Below are 22,534 nucleotides of genomic sequence, written 5' to 3'. Positions count from 1 at the left end.
TATTAGTACCTTTAAACATCCCCCTTGTGCACGTCTTGGAAGGATTAATGACTATCTTCATTAAAACAAAATCCTGTTTATTCTTTCAAATCACGATGTGTTAATCTAGAACATCGTGATTATTACTTTTTATTATTAATTATTAGTCCGATTGTTATTATCATTTATCAACGTGATTTGGACATACCCTTATTATCGAGAAAGTGTCTGCTTTCATTTAAAAAAATTGCATGACCCTTTCTTTTTTCTTTCCCCATGATATTATTTATATATTAGTTATGATATGTAGTACGTGCTTAGCTTTACCTGATTAACAGTAATCCATGTCGCTAATCTTAGTCTGTAAAATTAAATAATATGATTGTAAGGGCCAAAGCCAAAGTGCTTCTCTTCATTTGTGATTTGTCTTCAGCATGCCTCCACATTAACATCTACGCTATGTCTCCTCACTTTGCTATACGACAAACTCAACATTCCAATGGACCCAAAAATAGCAAAGTTAAACAATTCATTTTCATTTCTTCTCAGTCTCACTCTCACCCTTGAATATTATTTAATTATATGCTTTGTTTTTTATTCTATGCTTTTATGTCTTGCCCAATATATTTTTTGGCCACTTCTTTCCCTCTCTTTGTATTCTCTCTTATTAACAAAAACGAGTGATAAAAAAAAAAAAAAAAGATTGATGCCTATGCGCAGATCATATTAGACCAACTGATATATCATTGGTGTTGATCATTTTGCTCTTCTTGTGTTTCCATAATTTCACAAAATGTTTAGAATATTCTCAGGGTATCATGTGTCTCACGGATTCAGATTTCATGTGCTCATTGTCCGATTCATATTTATTACTTAATTTAATTAATTAATGTTTATTTTCAGGAGAATCACCCAGATGATGAATCCTAGACGTTCATGTGAGTTGAATATGTGATTTTGGTTTATACACGAGGATTTGGGGACCCAATATTGTTGGGTTTAAAAAAACACTGCTTAAATTACAGATATAATTAATAATCTTTTATAAGAAAACTCCTAATTCTAAGGTAGCATGTCTTGCAAGTAAGGAGTTTTTTTTTTTTTTTTTTTTTTTTTTTGGTTGTCAACAGAAGATTTATATTATACAAAATTTGAAAGACAATTACAACTGGAAATCATATCCAAGTTGGCCAAAAAAAAAATTGGGTTTTATGGATCCCTAGTAAATGCGTGCTTGTAGTCTTTATAGCAGGAGATATTATTAATTTCTTGTAATTAAAACTTGCATATTAATTTAATCCCATATGCCTCCTATTTCAGCGCTTCTGCCAAAGCATTTTAGCTGGCTCATGTCTGCCCTTGATTAATGCGACCTTGTCTGGGCTCTTAAGCAAAAATTGAAAATTTCTTCTTGGATGATTGGACTAATTATAAATAATATGTCCCACGAGCATGGCACTTCTCTATTTTCACGATCATCTTACTACCTGCCGCATGATTGATTATCAAGAGATTAATAATATTTTTTCAAAGTCCTTGAATTAATGTAGTTCAGTCGACTGTGAGTGCATTTTTTTTTTTTCCTTCTCAATCCATTCATACGAAAGAATTTCAAATTGCGTACTTTTTATTTAAACACAAAACTTTACCAACTAAATCCACTAACGTAATGTATTGTATATTAAAACAATCCCAAGTAGCCTGATCATTAAAAGCAACATGTGATTGCTCCATGTTAAAAAGATAAGAATATATTTAGTGAAATTTAGAGGTAAAAGAATATTAAAAATGTAAAACGAAAATGGACAAGTCAAAACAGATGAAGGGACAAAAGGGGCTAGGGCCAGCAATAAGGTAGTCACTGAAGAAGTCATACGCATATAGAGAGGCATCGTCACATGGGAGTACCAATCATGAAGAGATGCAGATGAGACAATGGCAGGGGATTTGGTGGAGCCATTTAAATGCACAACTCATTTGTAGGCTTTTGATCCATCAGCATTCACCAAACCTTTTCTTTAAAGTCTTTCCTTTAATCAAAGAAAAAGATAAAAAGAGTTAGAGAAAAAGAAGAAGAAGAAGAAACTCAACTCAGTCCATCAAAATCAATCTCATAAAATAAAAATAAAACAGTATGATATACCCACATTATTTAAAATGTGTGTGTGTGTGTGTGTGTCTATCCTTATATATGTAAACTTATACATAAAATTGCTGCTTATTCTGACCAAGGAATGACAACTTGGAACCTTGTTGGTGATTTTCATGACAATCCCACCTGTGCCCCTTTGCCCCTTTATTTAATGCATTCATTTGCTCCTGCAAGCAAACAATTTTTCTTTTTTTCAAAGATATATATTTGTTTTTTAATTATGCAATTTTTTTACTGTGCCAGATAAGATTTTAGTAGAAAATTGATATAGAAAGTTTTGCGGTAATTGCGGTTGCTTTGAGAGTAGGGACTTGAAAGGTTGGATTTATTTATACAGAATTGAGCTATAGGGATAGGACAGGCCATAGAGTAACAGAGAGTGTAGTGTAGCAATAATGAGGCCAATATTGCGGAACTGATTGTTCATAATTTGATGGGGACTCTGACCTACTGCTACAATCTAGTCCTCAAAACACGAGGCTCATTGTCTCCATTAATCATTGAATTTGAAACGACGAAAACATGAATAACGATAACGTAAATCCAAAATGCATTACATTTTCACATTAGTGTTTCAATTAAATTGCATTGTTGGCTTGTCATTCTTGGGGTTGCATTTTCAAAATGAGAAGCAAATTGAAACCCTAAAAATGGAAAATCCATAAGTGTAGACTGATATTAACATACTAAACAGAAAGTTCTACAATTTTGTTCGCCAACACAAGACAAGGACTCAACACTTGCGCAACTACATATTATCCCACAAAAGTTTTACAAACTGCTGTAATGGAAGCATGTCAGATCGAGCATATAATCAATTAGGCCCAGCCCAAGCCAGCATCTATCCTCAAGTTTCCGGAAAATTGGAAGGCAGCAAAATGCTCCCAGCTCTGTGATAAGCTATAGATTCACCGTCTGCATCAGAAAAACATAAAAAATGTGAAATGCAAAAGAGTTAAAAGTTTCGAAATCCCTCAAATACGGTACAAGTAAATTATATGGCAGAAGAAAGGAATAAACACGACTCCATGTGTGTTAAAGTGATGAATTATGCATCTGCAACTTTAATTGCCGTTATTTAAAAGATCAGGCACCACCCGGATTTTGTCTCCAGCCCAACACTCCAGAAGCTTATTATGTGATGGCTAAATTTCTTATGATAATTCAGCTTAAGAACCGATGTATGATCCCCTAAGCAACACAATAGATATAAATGTGATCTAGAATTGAAGAAATTGTTGGCATGTCAACTTTGAAATCAGCAAAGATGTAAATCTTGGTTATTTTACCAAATCTATAGAGCTCTCATCACATAATCAGATAATTGGACACCAAATTCGAGGTCTTGTTTAATGGCCATGTAGTTAGTATTGCTTTCTTTGCAATTTTTATTTTGTCATGCTTCGGGACTTGATTCAATCACTCAATATGGAATACTTAAATATTAAAATCCATAAAATAATCACTTCAACATTATATTCATAACTCAGTCCATTTGTTGTATAAATTTCTGGATTCCAGTGACCGAAGCTTAAAGCAAGAACAGGGATGATACTTTTTACGGAGTGATAATCAAAGTCCATGCTCTTCAGTCAGATGCTACCACAAGCTGCAACGTGTTGCTTTAATTAAAATTCCACTCTTACAGACTTAAAACACAAACATCTACATATTTACAAACAATATAGGACAATATAGAGTTTAGTGCGAGCATTTGGAATGTGCTTTGTGCCAGTTATAAATGCAACTCCGCTATTCCTGCTCTTGTTCATTTCCTCTTTCACATACTAGTAATTCATATGAGCATGCAATCCAGAAATAAACATTAGGAACCATATAATCATGTTTCCATGAGAGGTCCAGAAAAACAGAAATCAGTAAAAAGGGATTTAACAAAGAACAAAACCTACAATGGCTTACTATGGCAGGAAGCAATAGCAGCTGGGGAAATGCTAACCACTTTTATGGTTTGTTCAGCCAACTTCACATGCTGAAAAATGCCAACAGATGACAACCCAAGCCGTTGTTATCTGTTACTGCAACTGATTAGTAATACAGTTTCCAATCACCAAGAGGTCAGATGAAAGCAAGGAAAATGCAAATAAATTGAAACATGAATCAGACTGTCCATTATGAAAGGCTTGATTTATTGGATAAGAATATGACAAACAGATCCCAAAAACAGAAGTCAGAAATCAACAGATGACAACTAATGACTTATTGAGTCAGTGAACCACAATAATCATACACACAGAGGGGTACTTGGCATCAAATCCTAAAACCTTGTGGTCAATAGTCAATTATACTCACAGGTGAACCATGTTGACCAAATTTTTTATGATATATAAACGCTTAACTGGAGAGAACCTCCCAGACTTCACTAAGAGCTGACCAACTATCCAATGAGTGCACACAATGCACCAGAACCGACTAAAATGCACAGAATAGGAAACCTATTTCATAATTTCTGTACTTCCATAATTTTTATCCATGATTCGCAGGACATCATCTGAGCTTCAATGATCTCAAACTTTTCATTGTGGGGGAAAAGGGACACAAGCATAAATAGCACTATGAATGCAACCAAAAAGGGAACAAAATCATTACTTCTAAGTGACGACCTTGAATCAAAGAGGCTTTAAAACAACAATCAGCAAGCAAGGGGATATTTTGCATGATGATCTGCAGTGGGTTTGAAAAAAAACCTTTCAGCATCCACATATCAGGTCATGCTGTGCAGCCACAATATCCTGGTCTTAAATCATTCAACTCAGGTATCTAAGGCTAACAGGTCGCCCAAAATGGAAGAATCCGGCCACCACATGAATAAGCAACATCAGCGACTCATCGTTGACTATCCTATTAATGTTCCTCATTTTAAACCAAGAGAAAAGGTGTCAAACCCCAACTCATCTGCTGACATTGGGAAGTGAGGTGTGCAAGCCTCCAACTTCGGGCCTGGAAAATGCAGGGGAAGTATCAATAATTTCCTCATATGAAAATAATCACAGTACCAAATTGTACAAAGGATATCAATATTTAAAAAGTATCAGTCCCATAGAACATTCATATCCACGAGAAAGCATGGAACAACTCCCTTACTAACTAATTCCAACTTACTCAACCCTGGTTAAGGGGATCAAATGACAGAAAGATGCAAATGATAGGCAAATTAAAATGACAGCGAGAATCATAAGAATAATCTTCTCTGCCCTTTGGAGAAACAGTAACTTCCTTTATATAATATAAGCGCACAGGTGTAGGCAGAAGAATCACATGGTCAAGCATACATCTGTGTGCCTACAACTCAAAAGTACAACATGGTCGGAAATTTCAATCCTCGTATATCTCAATATTTATTTTGCTAAACTAAAAAAGATGAAGGACGTCAACTGATACAAATCCAAAAAGAAAGAAAGAAAGAAAAAGGGAGAGTAAGAAAACATTGTAGATGCACATGGATGAGCTCAGAAATATTAATTGCAAAGTTTATGTTACATTAATTTCGAACTAGACCACTATATGCATAAAACCAAAAACCAAGGATTAACAAGACAAACAATATTTTTCATTTATCCTGCATCTTACAATGAAGTGGGGCAATCAAGGAAAATTTTTATCAGATTCTACAACTAGAAAAGAATAATTTGACAAAAAGTAAATCCAGATTTTCCTATCATCTAATGGGAATGCTATTATCAGCAGAAACTAAGCTTCTTAACTCCATTAAATGTTCATCATTTGATATATGGAGTGAAAGACGAAGATTTGTAACCAATGCTTCTTGTTCCCAGCTTAGTGGACCTGACGCATGCAATGCCTCCATAGTGCAACGGTACGCATGCAATTCTAACCTATGGATTTCAGCCGCCAAATCCTCTTTTCTTGGAAGGTGACAATTTCCTTCGTCATATGCCAAATGACAAAAAGATTCAGCATCACTAAAATTACCATTACTGTCTTCTGTAGGACCTGCAGAAACATGACGAGGTAATTTATAGGAATTATTGATACTGATACTACAACTACCAACAGAGCATGCAACACTATGAGCATCATTTGAATCTAAGTTCATTGCTAATGAACATCCAACAGCTGCACTTGATCTTCTCCTCTCCACTTCCCCATCACAAAACCCAGTCGTTCCATCGTTAAAAAAAGGATGCATGTTACTTTCATCCTGCATTTCTCTTGGAAAAGCAACAGCATCTGCCTGCTCAGGCAACAAGGATCGATTTGCAGCAAGCACCCGGAGCAACCTGCCATCTTTGTCGACCGCTCTAAATTTCTCTGCAGTTCCAGTTCCTTCAACCTCAGAATAATGATAAGAAGACCCTCTTTTCAGAATTCTAGATGAAACAATATTGGAAATGATATTCACTCTGTTCTTCACAGGAAAGCTTTCATCTTTTGTGTGAAGATTAATCCTCGTGTTCGACTTCTTAGTTTGGAAGCTTGAATTTTGGCAGTACTTCAAAGTTGGACTTTTGTAGTACTTCCCATCTTCACGACTGCTAGAACCCTGAATACAGAACCAAAATAAATGAAGATTTTGATTAATAATTTAATTATACTCGATATATCATTTAGTCATCTGTAGAAGATGTACAGCAGTTGAAAATTACAAGAAGATCCATATCACTACAATCCCTAGATAAATTGCACAGTTCAAATATTCAACTTTGAACTCAACTTCAAGTTCACTCTATGAAAGTACTGATGAATATCAGAAGATGTTAACCAAGTACAACATGAATGTTCAACAGAAATAAAAGAAATAAAATGCATACAAGAAGTACATTGACATTGCACCATGTGTGAACAAGGAACTGCAAAAAATAAATCAATACATAGCTTAGTAGAAGAAACAGAGTCAGACAAAAAATACCTCTCCTACCACAATCCACTTGTCCTCCAGCCAGGATTGTCTCACCCGAATGTCAAATTTGCTGACTTTGAATTCCAAGGAAGATCCAAGTAACCTAACCAAAAAGTACTTTTTCCCCAGGATCTTTGAAATTGTTGCCATTTTCCAAGAATAATTGTTAAACACTTCCACTACATCACCAGGAACCCAATATTCAGAAACGTCAAGTGAAGGAGGGCATGGCCTGATGGCCTTCCTGGATACCCTCTCAAACACTGTCTTGTCAGTAGAAGCTGCATCCCCATCATACCTAACAGTGTAGTTGTGGCCATTTCCACAAATTATCTCCCCACAACGCCAGGAGCCCGAGGGCACCTCCTTCTGGCTTAAAACTTCCACTTTATCTCCTTTCTTAAACCTCATTGGTGCTGTATTATCACCTGAAATCCCAATGTTTCCAAATCTGCAGCAAAACAAAGTGACTGAAATAAGAAACAAGAAGCACGCCAGAAGATAGCATAACAAACAATGAACAAGATTCATATAACATGATCAAAATGTTAAGTTTTGTAGACAAATGAAATCCTCAGAAGAAATTAATCGATTAGAAGACATTGATCTTAATCATGTATGACTGAGATTTATAAGATCAAATTCAAATCCACCATGCAACAATACGGCTGCATTTAGTAATGTGAAGGTCTTCAATATCTCTTTTTTGCCAAAGAAACAGAGACTTACAAAAATTTAAATGCAGAACTCAACAATGGAGACCTTAATAGGAAAATCAAAGAACAAAAACAATACTGAAGCGATCAGTCAAAGCAGATTCAATGATCAGAAAATGGAAACGGCACTACATACACACACTTACAGCCTCTGATTGGTTGCTGAGAAAATGCAGGAAAAAGAAAAAGAATCAAACTGATCAAAGAAATCAAAGAAATCTTAAATAAACAAAGCTTAAAATAAACCGAGCTTCAAATAAGTGTTTTTACTAAGTTCAAACTCTTTTATATTTAAAAAAATAAAAAATAAAAAATGCTGATGTTTCTTTCTTTCAGTATCCTTCCGTTTTTTTTTTTTTTTCTCAGCAACCAAACAGAAACTGAATTATCAAAGAAAACACAAAACAAGGAGTAAACAAGCAAAATTTAAACTTTGCGCAGTAAACATTAATAATCCAAACAAAGATAATAAAAATTAAACGCAAAATCAGATCCTAAAAGTTATAAAAAAAAAAAAGAAATTAACTGAATTACGAAACAGAAAAAAAAAGGAACAAAAAAAAAAAAAAGAGAGAAGAAAAATTGACTGACCTTGTATCGATTGAAGAGAAACGCTCGTCCGGTTTTAGATTATTGCTGTCGTTGTTTTTGAAAGAGTTTTTTCTTTTTTGTTGTTTTTATTATATTTGTGGTTTGGTTATTTTTACGGGAGCTTTTATGTGTATTTTTAGTAGGCTTAAGTTAATAGGATCTTTCTTTTTCAAAAATAAAAATAAAAATAAAAATGCAGTACAAGAAAGATTATATTATAGCGAATTATTCTTATTTATGTACTTATATATATATATATATATATGTATTAAGTAATTTATTAATAAAACAAAACCAAAAAAAAGGGAATATGGCATGGCTTCTCTGCCAAGTTGCCAAACCGCCTAAGAATAGCTTGTTGAGTTGGGATTAACTGTTCCCTCTTATCGTGTATTAGCACTCTCTCTCTCTCTCTCTCTCTTATTTTTTCATGCTTTTGGATTAATTATGTTATCCACATTTTCCTTTTTTTTTTTTTGTGAATGGGTTGAATCTATATGCATTAAAACTTATTCCAGAGCTACATCGAGTATGGTTTGAAAATTTGTGCCTAACCTCATATCATAAGAAGATATAAGAGGAGGCTCGAACATCACTCGACCGACCAGAAGCTTGAGTGATAACGTTTGAAATGTTTTTGGATTAGAAGATAATAATTAACTTATTTCTTATTAGGAATTCATTATTTTCATTTTGTATTTTAATTTCTAGTGATGCTAATTTTTAATAGATTTTCTGATGGATTATATTTTAATTGACATCATAATAGCGTCGATACTAAATTAAATGTTGAGATTAGCTAATGCGTCTTACTAAGTAGTAATACTTTGTTTCTCGAGTAATATAATGATAAATAATGTGACATTTATATTTTAAATTAAGAAAAAAATTTCTTCTAATCGTGAGAGGAGTGAATTACAAAACTTTTGTTTTCGTCTTTGAGAATAAATAATTTATCCGTTATTAACAGACAGGTCTACGGGTGACTTTCTTTTGTAAGTCTGATCTTTGTGGTGAGCTTTATCCATAGATTCTTAACAATTAATGTCGAAGCAAGCACCGAATCGAGCATGAGATTAGGTGCACCAAATCGAGCACGACATTATGCTGGGTATGGGATCAATATTGCTATGGCTTCGTGAACATCCATTGCAGAGCATCAATGTTAGAATCATCAATCTCACATGAGCCAAACATAATTAATTACCTAAAGGGGAACTTAGGCTGTTTTTTCTAAGTTGCTTTTTAAGGGTGAGTTACACTACACAATGAGTTCAAAAAAAAAAAAAAATTGCTATTTTCATACAACAATGCGTGTAAGTGTGAGATAGTGTACCCAAGCATAAAAAGGAAAAGAACCCATGTTGAATTGGTCAATAAAAAGGGAAACATAGTTTCATGATCTTAGAGTTAGAGTTATATGATAGTATTTTCAGTATCAAATTCTCAAATTTATAATGACCCTTACCTTACTCTCAGGTGCGTGTGCCCGTATTTTTTTAATACGGATATTTTCTTAAACCGTGCGGTTTAAAAATTACAAATTTTGTGTTTATCTTAAAAAAATAAGAACGCATACACTAGAGAAAGACTATATAAAACACAGCTTCTAATGTATTGAGATTTATATTTTTTTATATTTTAGTTACAAAGTGTGGATGCCACTAAAAGATAAAAAAAATAAATATTTCAATACCCTCATTTTAACAAAATTAAAATGTCCTCAGATTTTATATAATATTGAAATATGTGACTGATCAATTAAACATTCATTTAATGATAAAAAAAAAAGTGTGGTCAAGATTGTTTTTTTTTTTTTGATTACATGAGACTATTGCTCAGATTACAACTCATATACATGAGACTATTACTGATATTTATAAATCAGACTATTACTGATATTTATAAATCAGACTATTACTGGGACCAACTGACATCAATGCTAATGGAGCTCTGCCCAGATTTTAACCCTCACAAATATTCGAGGGATGTCTACTCCTCACTCATGGGTAAGGGAGAAGACTACCTTCACTCAAATTAATTGAGGAAGGAAATACCCCCACAATGCTTTTGTGGGGGTTCGAACTGCTGCCCTCCAAGTTGGAGGGCAGCAGCCCTGGCCACTCGGGCTGCTTTTGTGTGGTCAAGATTGTTGCTAATAATACAACAACGAAATTTCAACAGCAGCCAACCGGGTAATTGCCTTATTTTGACTGATGGCATTAGGCTTCTGAACATGTCAACCAACAATCGCGCAATTATTCACATCATGTGTATCCAATGAAAAACAGTCAAGAGGGTCATGACCATATAGCCTATGAAAATAACACTTTTTCTTTTCTTTTCGTTGTTATTATTTTAAGGGTTAATTTCGCCTTGCCCCCTGATGTTTTAACATTTTCCACCGCACCCCCAAATGTTTCAACAATCGCCACCCCACACCCAAATCCATAAATTTGACTGTTTATTCTAATGACCAAAGGATAAATTTGAAAATTTATGTCCTAAATATTATTTGGTGATGATAAATTAAATTTATTTGATAATTTAATTGATGGAATTAGTGTGTAATTAGCTTTAATTAAGAATTTTTAATATAAATATCAATTATTAGATTAACATTTTATGTCATTTAATTCTTCTTCAATTCAAGATAAGAGTCATTTCTGATATTTACTTAAATTTTAAACAGCTCCATTAAAAATAATGGTCAAACTAACCGAAATGGGGGTGGGATAGAAATTGTTGAAACATTTAGGGGTGAAGTGAAAATGTTAAAACATTTGGGGGTTGGGTGGAAATAACCCTTATTTTAAAAATTAAAGTAGTGCAAGTTTGAATTGATCTTTTTAATCCTTACCACTCTCAGAAATTTGGATATAGACCACCGATCAAATAACATTATTTCAAAATCACTTGGTTAAATCCGAAATACCACTTCAGTTCTTAATTTTTTTTATTTTTACCATTTTGGTCTTTTATTTTTTATTTTTATATTTAATTACCCATAACATCATTGACACTAAAATATATAGTATACAAGAAAGAACATGCTTGTTGGGTTTTTAAGTTACTATCATATTTGTTGAAAAATCCAATGTAATGTGCTTGTCAAAAAAGATTTTGTAAAGAAATGGATATTATAGGCATTTGAAAAGTAGATTAGGAACTTAACTGTCACTCTACAATAATATAAATAAATTACCCTAAATCAAATGAAAGGTTTGTGTGTGCATTTGGGTTTTGTGAACGGTTGGCAAGTTGTATTCGAGTAAAGTTCACAAAAAGTGATAATAATCATATAAGAAAATATCTTGGAAGTAGTAAACGTGCCTTAAAGGCATTAATATTGGATATACGTTTCCTCTTAGATATCCCCAGCCAGCTTAATGGATCTCCAAGCTTTTTAAATAATTTGTCTCACTCTTCGCTCCCCCACCCATTCTCTTTCTTTTAACACAATATTTCATTTTCAAGCAAACAAACAAATAACAAAAGGCAATATTCTTGTGCTAAAGTTAGAGATCATCCCTTTATTTTTTCTTTCTTTTGGGTTTGGTTGTGTATGTGTTGCTTGTAAACAAGATTCTGCTTGCCCTGAAATTGAGGCATGAATCATGTTCAAGCTGTTATGTACATAGCTCACGGCCTTGCTTGATTGTTTCTATGTTTTGCTTTTTCTTGGGAATACTTTTCAGCTCACAATAAAAATAACAATGCACGTAATTTTTTTCTTTCCCATGTACAATAGGTTACTAAATGATAATATTTGAAAAAAATGAAAATAAAAAAAGCACTATGGAATACAAATGTTTCGTAAAAAAAGTACTTTCAAATTTCATTGTAAATACGTGCAAGTTTTAATTTTTTATCCCTATTTTAAAGACACAATTATATAATTCAAGTATGATAGTAACCAAAAAAAAAAAAAAGGATGTAAAGATTTTGACTATTTTGTAGAGAAAAATGAATATATAATTTATCAATTTAGTTGAAAAGTCGAGAATTTTTTTTTAATAATAATATAAGAAAGAGAATGACTCCTACACAACGAACCTTTCAAAATCTCAATTAGACAATTGTTCTTTGAAATTATATTGAACGAGTTGATTCCCACTCCCCTCCCCCTCCGTTTGTTTTAACTACTTATCCTTTCCTAATTCGAAAGGAAAGAAACGTACTACGTGAGGCCTTGCCAACTTATAGGGAGGACCCATATTCTTGCTCGGTCAAGAAGTCTAAAATTTTGCATTTCAAAGTACTTTCAAAACTCCCATGAATTACATGCGGCCCAGCTTATCTATCATTCGGATAAAATTATGGTGCAATTGTGGTACCGTGCTAGAGTTGCACCCAACTGTTGGATTCTCATCTATTTAAGTAGACTCTATTTATTTAAGTGGATCTAACGACTGGTGCAACTGTAGCACGATATCACTGTTGCACTGTAGCCCGATCCCGTTCATTCAAATGAAATTAATTATCGAATATAACACTATAAATCTCATTAAAAAAATGCTATATATATATATCAACAGTAAATATCCACTTTAATTTTTTGTTTCCAAAGAAAATGAGCAGAATCTTGTGTGGCTTATTTTTTTTAATTAAAATCTATTTATATATAAACGTAGGGTATATCTTACCATCATTTTCTATTTTGGCAAATAAATTATGTACAGATCTTAAAACTCCCATGAATTACATGCGGCCCAGTTTATCTATCATTCGGATAAAATTATGGTGCAATTGTGGTACCGTGCTACAGTTACACCCAACCGTTGGATTCTCATCTATTTAAGTAGACCCTATTTATTTAAGTGAATCTAACGACTGGTGCAACTGTAGCACGATATCACTGTTGCACTGTAGCCCGATCCCGTTCATTCATGTAATTAATGATGGTGGGCTAATAGCAGTCATGATGACAATGATGATTGGTAGCATTCTTATCTTAATGATTGTTATTACTACAGAATATAGATCGACCTCATTATGGCGCAAGTCTTTCAATGTTCATCAATCGTATTCGCTGACAGAATTTTGATTGCAACTTTGCCAACACCAGCCACCGCCAATCAGTTTCATGTCCCATTCTAAATCGTAAATCGAAAAAGACACATCCCATTTCTTACTTTTGGTAATTGGTAGATAAATCATTTCTGACCGTTTTCAGATTAATTTAACCAACAGGGACTAGTCAGCAGTTACTCTTTTCTATGTGACGTGTCACATGCCATTTGTTTCAGAATTGTGATGACCGAATCTGGGGTGACTTCATTAATGGGCCAAAGTGCTTGAACAAGTCCAGCCCATGAAACAATTAATGGGCCTTGTTGGCGACGTGTGGCTAAAGAAGTAAAAGGACGAAATGTCCTCTTATTTTCAAAAATGAGAACGAGTGATCGCACACTGTCCCTCTTGTCGTTGAGATATTTGAAAGACAGACGAGATGACGTTTGTAGAGTTTAGCATAGACGATACGTCGTTTAATACGCACCCAAAACCCACCAACTAATGGTAGCAAATTACAATAACATCCAGTTAAAAAAAAAAAAAAAAAATTTACAATAACATCATCGAGGTCAGTTAATTCTATAGTTCGTTCAACTTTCAACTGCATTATTGAAATTAAAAAAAAGGAGTACATACCCAAATTCTGTATAGAAGAATATAAAATATAATAATAATAATAACAGCTTAATAAGAGTGTGAAACAAGAGTACTCGTTCATCACATGAGAATATGAGGGTATCAATGAATTAATCGGCTAATTACCTGGAAGAGAAAAGAGCCAGAGAATTAAAGCACAGAAAATGAGTAGAAGTGGAATGAGATGAATAGCGTTCTCTCCTAAAGACGACTTCCGATGCATAGCTGCCATTTCCTTCTTGGTGGCATCAGAGATGGGAATATTAGCGTACGTTGGCAAGTCACGATCGTGGTCGGACGCTAATAAAGGAGACGAAGAGGCCATGGTTACACCTAGAGAAGCTGGCAACATGTTGACCATGAACTCATCTGAGGCTCTCGAAGTACTGCTCGATGATCTATGCATCCTGATCGACCGGGTCCTCAGAAAGATAAAAAGCAAACACGTGCAGAGTTGTAAAGAAACTTTACAGATCTTATCTTATATATCTAACAGGAGCACTGGCTTAATTAGTTAGCTTGTGGGGATTGAGTAAGGAAAACAAAGCCTCAAGTTAAGTTAAGGAGAGAAATAAACAACTTTGCTTTCATAGCCAAACAATGCTGTAGGAGAGAGAGAGATAGCCAGATTGGGGGTTGGACTTTGAATGAGTTGACAAATTGAAAATTTTGTGTGATTTTATTTATTTATACAATAATTAGCAGGAAAGCTGCTTCCGGCCTAATTAAAGCCCATGCATGTGCATCTGTGTGCATGCGCATGTGAAATTTAATCACGGATTTTATATTGATCCTTAAGCGTGGGAAGTCGCAGCAAATGGATTTATTTTGAAGTTTAAGGGTGTTTGTTGATGACAACCAAGTATGCAACAACGTCTTTTAACTTGAACCCAAAGATGAAACTGGCAACGGCCAGCCATCTTTAGCCGTCAAAATAGAACAGCTTTGGCACAACGACGCTACTGCAAGTTGCCACTAGTTAATGGTGGATATATGTTATGCATAACATAACTTTCGCCACCAGCTGTGCATTTTATTTTATTTTATAAAAAAAAAAATCTCCACTTGCCATGTTTCTTATTCATTCCTAGCACCGAGAAAGGCCAACCCAATCTCAATTTCTGCGTGCGATGGGTACACAGTGCATAGAAAGTCTGGTCCGTCAAACTCTCTTTAGACTCGGTGTCAGGGGCTTCCACAAACTTTTAACACTTCTAAAAAAAAATGACGTGAATTTCAATCTGAAATGTGCAAGCAAGTTAATTTAAGTCGGAATCTGAAGATTTCGTGGGAATAAATCCCGTAATTGAGTACTGGCGGGAGTTTTTGTAAATAACAAATACTACCCCCACAAAGGATTGAAACCATGGATGCTAGAACTATCAATGATATACAATTCCCAGTCCTCTGTCCAACAGTTTGTCTGAAAGCCACTGCAACAACAGCAGTAAGTCATTTATAAACATTTGCCTGAAACCTTTGTCAAAAGCAGCAGCGTTTTGTATATTTTTGACCTTGTATGAAAATCAGATCCCACCTACCCCCCAAGAGAACAAAAACGAAAAACTTGAGAAGGGATGGTGGTGGTGGTGGGGAAACTAAGGAAAATTATAGAGAAGGAAAGCAGGAAAGAAAGACTATAGAGACAATTCCAGTAAAGTTAACAAAAACTATCATTTCAAACACAACAGGAAGGCCAGAACATTCATGCTGCAAAGTAAGGAACCAAAACACCCATTTTATGGGATTTTGGAAAGAGCCATATCCAAGAACACGATCAGAAGTGCCAAAACATAAAGGTCACATCTCTTGCATACAGGCACTGCTGGGAAAGGGAAATGAAACATAGTCAGGAGAGTTTATACTAAAGAATGAAATATCAAATGCATAACGAAACAAAAAAATCCAAGAAGGAATTGCCATATAAAGGATATTAGCACACTAATCACATGTTGACCCCAGTGCAGCAGGGAAGCATACTTACAATCTGACTCTAGCAAAAATTGGTTTGCAACTGATGGTGAACTACTGGGGTAAGAGATTTTAAACCACAGGAATGAAGATGCACGTAAACAAAAAAAATGTATATATCCGTGCATAACCATGGAGTTCTAACTTCCAAATTATTATTTCTTCTAGTTGCTTCGTCTTTTCCAGTCTATATGGGATTATTTATGGCAAAACTTTTTTCTGTTCATACAATCAGTTTCTGAAACAGGAGGATCCAACCTCAAAACACTGAGATCTACAGACAATAATAAGAAAAATAATTTTTTTTCATATGAGCCAATCCAATTTCGTAATGTAATCAAAATTTTGTATTTGCAAATTTAAAAATGAGGCCTTTAGAAACTAGCTAGATCTAGGCAAACAATAACATAAAAAGTTGTAATTAATAGCTTCCAAAATTCAGATCAAGTGCTTTAAAATGTTTAGAAATTACAAGTTAAACAGATTTCTAATAAATATTTCAAATATTTGATAAGAAGTAACAGACTATATTATGTTGCCAACTCTAGTCATAATAAGCCTGTGAGTGCAAAAGTTCTTGGACGCATGGGAAGATTCTAGGCTACATAGGCAAGAGGACACGAAAAGAACAAGTAGCACAGGATTAGGCCCACAAAACTGAGATTGGGCAAAGAGTGCCATTATCTTAATCTATGGCCTTAGCCCAGGCTTATGCGCTAAGGCTTAATATAGAATACTCATTTTCTTTTAACATAGTTTCTCTGTACAAATCATGCTTTGTGATTGTTATAAAATAAAGGAGCTATAATATGTACCTCAGCGAATGGAAGAGTACCAATTATGTGACCTGTTTCCTTCTTCACTCTATATAGAACTTGTTTTTGATTGGCGGAAGTATCTGCCCAGTAGACTCTCTAATCTCACAGCTAAACTCAACTTCCAACAACCGATGATTTTCCTTAGAACGAGTCATTGAGAAAGAAACATTCAGATCATCCCCTTCACTAACACGAACGGAAGGACGGAAGAGAAAAACCTGTTAAATGGAGAAAACAGAAAAATTAGAAAGGAGTGGATGGTGCACCAGCAGAAGCCACGAACATAAGAAATAAGCAAAACATACCAGCACTGCAAAATGTTATATAGGAACACACTATGCATGCAAGAAAAAGAGCTGAGGCCTAAATTCTGACAAGGGCAATAGTATTGCAACAAATCATATGATGAAAAGTTTATGGAAGTCGCTAAATGCTGTGCAAGCTTGACCATTTTGCACACCAGCAGAACACACACTTAGCTACTGCATGATATACAGGTCAATGTGGCTAATACTTATGACATGCATAACTCTGATGATATTGAGACAAAGAGAAATAAAGACAGGTAAATTAAGCCATCCATGAATCAATTCAGCATTTTAAATTTGAAGATAATCCAAAGAGGATATATTTTTGGGAGATATACACCTGCTGGCCCCAATGTGTGCCATTATAAGTACTAGGGGCAGTTGTCAGCTCAATCTCCTGCTGAGCTGGATCCTCCGTGCTTCCCTGGTGCACAAAAAGGCATCAGAATCATACTTTCCTCAGTATGTGGATGACTGAGAACATTAGCATGCACCATAATAAGGGTGCACAGGAGCTCAACTTACTCTAAAATGGACATCAAACCATCCACTGAACCCACAAAGCCTTGTGCCCTCTCCTCTGATTGATGACAAAAATTTTGATCTGACTTCACGAATGTCATCCACAGTAGCAGTAGAGCAATCGATATTCTTCACAACAGCTGCTGTCCCTATAACCTGATCAGGATGAAGGTTGCTCCACAATGATGTCTGCAAAATTAATAGAATTCTCTCATTAAATGCAGGACAGAAAAAAGGAGAAAGCAGAATGTCTTGTGCATAAAAGGTCAATCTGATAAACAAGCTCTTTCATTCTTCAAGGGAATGTGATATAAGAGTAACAAAGTGGATTTTTGTCAGGTGCTTTAGAAAGTACCTTCTATACAAGAAGCTAAGTCCAATATGGTTCACAAGTTCAATGATACAATACTCAAGACTTGGGAAATCCAAGTTCTTATTGAATGAGGTATTCAATAAAAAAGCATCAATTAGATACATAGTCAATAAAACACTGACCTAACTCCCTTCCAATCAGCCAGAGATTTCAAAGATAAATTCTCCTTTGATAAAATGACATGAATTGAGTAACACATCAGCAGGTATAGTCACATCATCATTCACTCAGCCAATCTCACATAAAGGCACAGTTTGTTAGCACTTCAACACTTTAGAGTGATCGGAAAGGGGGCATGGGGGAGGAAAGAGTGTAATATAGGGATGTTAGACCCATTGCTATAGCTTCTGAAATCTGAATTACATTAATGGAAAGGTGTTTGGACAACATACAACATCATACATAAAATTTAACCTAAATTTAAGCAGCATCAAAGGTAAAGATTTAGTGCCGTTGATTTTAATAAATTCACAATATTAAAATTCAAAAGCAACAAAGTTCTAAAACTTACCTGCAGATAATATTTCTTCTGCTCTTCAGAGAAGGGCTTTGTTAAAACACTCATATCAACACCATAGTAAGTTTTAGTCTCTTTCAGAAAACTATACCAATCATCCAGTGCTCCTTCATAATCCTGCTGTTTTTGATCCCCCAAACCAGACCTAATTGGTGCCACCCACATGCGAGCATGACTAGGATACCTGAGAGAAAAATGCTTGTTTGGTCAACCATTCACAAATGAGTCGCTGATTATAAAAGCAATAAACTTTTCAAACCAAAAGACAGAAGAAACATTAAGTCTGCAATATAAAGGAAACTAAGGACAAGAGAATGATAAGCTCAGTAGAACATCCAATTGTCAATTTGAACACCTTCACTAATCTGCCCTTCTACCATGTGATTGGCATTGTCGTTATTCGCTCCCTAGTTGTGGTAATTCCACTAACTTGCCGAGAAATGATAAATTCCCACTATACTCCTTCCTACAGTTAATTGCACTCAATCTGAATCATAATTGCACTTGTTCCCCCTCATCATGAGAAATTATTTTTCTATGATGGGAAATCGCTCCAGAATCTTAACATAGCATTCACCCCTACTAGTGTCGGTAGTCAATTCTAGCCGTTGACAATCAACATTTACCGTAGGAAAATCAAACATCATTCATCAGCCAACAGGTACAAATTTATATCCCTATATAACCTACTCTCAGAATTTAACATATAAGCTGTCTTTCACTAGTCAGAATCAAGGCAAGGATAACAGTTAGAGAACAAAAGTCCAATCACTTTGTACTAGGTGTTTTTACGTTGAAATGTCAAATAAGAGACAATCCACAAGATGATCAGTTGCGCCGCATATATAAAGTGTTTCTTCACCCTTTGGCATCTCAAATTACTTACATAACTCCAGTTGGCTTCAACCAGCGGTCACGAGCACATATCACTGAATCAAACATAGATTCACGCAGAAGGAAGTATCCCATCCACTCAGAGATAATCACATCAACTGCACATTGACCATAAATCTATTATCAGAATCGAAAACCACAAGGCCCAATGAACTCAATCCATTTCAAAATCATCTAGCTACAGCAAAAGCAAATGACATGAACCTTTCTCCGGCAGGACAATATCCTCTACAGAGCCCTCAATCACTTCAACCACATCCTGAAGATTATTCGCTTTGACAAGTGTCCGAGCATGGTCCGACATCTTGGTAGCTTCCACAGCATATACCTTCCGCGCACCAGCTTGTGCGGACCAAATTGCAAGAATGCCACTACCAGTTCCTACATCCAACACAGTCTTCACCACAACAACACAGAATTAATCACAAATTTCTACACCAAAGCCTACAACTATTAACTAATAAGATTTAATTAAGCTGAAGTAAGAGCGCGTATTGTACAATTGCAAAAATGCAAACTAAGTAGAGACACGAAAGTAAAAGGAAACTTACTTTCCCTTGGAAGTGGTGTTTGTTTTGGAAAATGGAGTTGAAGTAAGCGTCCATGCGGACTCGATCGGAGAGCATTTCTTTTTGGTGATAGAGAAACGCGTAGGTGCAGAAGTAGTTCGCGAAGTCCACTTCTTTGTCCACCGTTGCTGTTCCGCCTCCTCTTCCTCCTCCTCCTCCTCCTCCTCCATTGCTGCTCCCCGCAAGATCACCTGATACGACGCCGTTTGTGTGGCTCCCCATGGCTGCGTCTACTCGCACACGGTGTTTCGCTACGCACCGTATTGAGTGAGAGATTCAAGAAGGCTCGAGAGAGAGTGCGAGAGAGGGCTTTAGGGCGACGTCGCTATTGAAATGTAGGGTTTAGCTGCTGTGTTTGTTTTGGCTGGTGGGAGAACGCTCTGCCATCACTGCATGCCACGTCGACACTTGGTGCGCGCGCTTCTATTTAATTATTCTCGCTTCGGTTGATCTGATCGTTGAACCGCGCGAGGGCTGAGCCGAGGAAGATATTTTTCTTGCAAATATTTTGACATAAAATTTTGACCAACGTTGACAGATAAAATTAATGAATACAATAATCAAAATTAATTTATTAACCACAGAAAAAAATTAATTAATACAATAATCTAAATGAGACGCATTTTATTTCTTTCAGCCCTTAAACCTCTGGAATCTTTATCATTTTCTTTGTACAATGATTTGTTCACAATAATTAGCACCATAAAAAGCACCAAAAGACATTTAATACATGCATTTGTCTAACTTAAAATTTTTTAAATAAGACAACTCAAATAAACTCGGTTGCTTTAATTTATTTTCACTTCACAAAACTGAATTAGTTTAGTACCAGCATGCGCTCTAAAGATCCAAAGCCCTCGCTGTCATTTTGAATCTTGTCTCACTCCATCTCCAAACCCTTTTGCTATCAAAGATGTCCATCATTCCTGAATTGTTTTTATCACGAAAATATCAAAGACCCAAGATAATTTAGAATCAAGATAATTAAGGCTGGCGCGGCAAAGAGCGTAATGGGCGTCTCAAGTTTCGTTAAAATTGAGTTAATCGAATAAAAAATACGATAAAGTTAGAATTATATAATTTAATTATTTTGTCTTATTTAATTTTTTATGTTGATGAAATGTTGATTTTAAATATTGTCCGGTGCTCTTTTTAGTGCTAATTGTACTAAACATGTAATTGTTATTTATTATTATTTGTGGTTTTTTTTTCACCTACTTTTTTTTTCCTTTAGTTTCTACTTTCTAGGCCCATTACCAAATGGGACTTGACTAGCTTACAGAATCTGTAAGCTACAGACTGCAGCATCAGCCGTTGGATGTGGAGTGAGAATCTAAACAATAGAAGATCGGATGGTGGCATGACGAGAGATGTTTGTTACAGAATCTGTACCATAGACCGGTCCTCCGAAATGATAAATGAGTTTATGATGTGTTTTTTGGTCGATTGGACATTGGACACTCCAGGCTGGGACAAACGCTTTCGCAGCTGAATTGTAGGCCTCAGTTCCTGAGCACCTATCTGCCTTACAGATACTGTAAGATTCGCACAAAATAAATAAGGGAAATGAAAGGTGGGTTCTAGTGGGCCATCACTTTACTTTTAATGGGACCACGAGTGTTTTTTAAATTGAGGTTAGGTATTTATAATTTAAAAATTATAGTTTTAAAATATTTAATAAATATTAAATATCGTAATTTAAAAATTATATTAAAATAATTTTTTATTTATATAATAAAAAATTATTATATTTTAAATAATTTTATTAAAATTATTATTTAAATTATTTATTTATTTTATATTATTAATTTTTATTTTATAATTATAAATTTTTTTTAATAATAACTGTAATTTAAAAATTACGGCATCTCAATTCCAAACAAAATCTATATACTTTACAGCATCTATAAGACAGCAAGCCTTAATTCTAATAAATTATTTTTAGGGTCATTCTATGATGCGGACGGCATCATAGAATTTTTCTTATTTTTAATTGATAGCCCTTAATTCTTCAATTAATATCTGTGTATCAAATCTATTTCAAGTGAATCTGTGTATCAAATCTATTTCAAGTGAATCTAATTTTGCAAAATATATTTCTAGATGGGCGGCGGCGTGTGGATTTAAAGATTTTGAGCTATGCAACCGGACGGATACACATTGAAGGGAAAAATCTTCTGTGCAATATTGCAAAAAAGGTCAACTTCAATTTACTTTAATTTTATAATGATCAAATTCAATTTATTCCTAGAAGCATGAAAACCTCATCTTATTTTCTAAGACTAGTATTGACTTAATAAAATACCATAATATTCTTGTAAATTTTGAGGAAGAATGACTGCTGTTGAAAGCATATGTTTTTTTATCCCCTTAGTATTTCTAAAAGAAAATTAATTCAAACTTTATTTGCATCACTAGTAAAAATCAACCCCCTTTTTTCATTAAAAAAAATCAATAATAATAAAATAAATGCTAATCTTCCATTTTTCTCTCTTTTTTCTTTTCCTTCTATTTTTTTTCTCCTTCGTTTCTTCTTCTTCTTCTGTGTTTTCTTTATGTTTTTCTTTCTCTTCTTGGTCAATGCTTCTAATTG

The 22,534-nt window shown here is 34.7% G+C and overlaps 3 protein-coding genes across 35 annotated transcripts in view; 1 reads left to right on the top strand and 2 right to left on the bottom strand.

Annotated features, from left to right (window-relative positions):
• The window catches only part of LOC102614923 (uncharacterized), a 46,143-nt gene that overhangs the window by 13,304 nt on the left and 10,305 nt on the right, over nt 1-22,534 (top strand). The window lies entirely within an intron of this gene.
• Nucleotides 2,783-8,543, bottom strand: LOC102613557 (hypothetical protein). 32 transcript variants are annotated; one of them, XM_052438588.1, is made up of 6 exons: nt 8,318-8,543; nt 7,020-7,461; nt 5,854-6,653; nt 4,739-5,089; nt 4,042-4,173; nt 2,783-3,046 (listed from the first exon to the last, which is right to left on the bottom strand). In XM_052438588.1, exons 2-4 carry the CDS (start codon nt 7,419-7,421, stop codon nt 5,041-5,043), a joined length of 1,251 nt encoding a protein of 416 aa, XP_052294548.1. In that variant the 5' UTR covers nt 7,422-7,461; nt 8,318-8,543; the 3' UTR covers nt 2,783-3,046; nt 4,042-4,173; nt 4,739-5,040. The 32 variants fall into 32 exon arrangements, with proteins under 32 accessions (XP_052294548.1, XP_052294575.1, XP_052294527.1 ...); XM_052438615.1 differs by having other exon boundaries at nt 4,052-4,173; XM_052438567.1 differs by having other exon boundaries at nt 4,042-4,161.
• On the bottom strand, nt 15,229-20,446 carry LOC102614156 (protein arginine N-methyltransferase PRMT10). Of its 2 annotated transcripts, none has more exons than XM_006475724.4 (8): nt 19,924-20,446; nt 19,577-19,769; nt 19,365-19,470; nt 18,473-18,662; nt 17,592-17,777; nt 17,407-17,490; nt 16,756-16,976; nt 15,229-15,794 (listed from the first exon to the last, which is right to left on the bottom strand). In XM_006475724.4, the coding sequence occupies exons 1-7, from the start codon at nt 20,161-20,163 to the stop codon at nt 16,800-16,802; spliced, it is 1,176 nt and encodes a 391-aa protein (XP_006475787.1). In that variant the 5' UTR covers nt 20,164-20,446; the 3' UTR covers nt 15,229-15,794; nt 16,756-16,799. The 2 variants fall into 2 exon arrangements, with proteins under 2 accessions (XP_006475787.1, XP_006475786.1); XM_006475723.4 differs by having other exon boundaries at nt 15,229-15,791; nt 19,924-20,445.

This window comes from Citrus sinensis, chromosome 1, assembly GCF_022201045.2.
Source record: "Citrus sinensis cultivar Valencia sweet orange chromosome 1, DVS_A1.0, whole genome shotgun sequence".
Classification (NCBI taxonomy): Eukaryota; Viridiplantae; Streptophyta; class Magnoliopsida; order Sapindales; family Rutaceae; genus Citrus; species Citrus sinensis.
The sequence above is the reverse complement of the archived record's forward strand: the minus strand, read 5'-3'. Positions and strand labels throughout refer to the sequence as shown.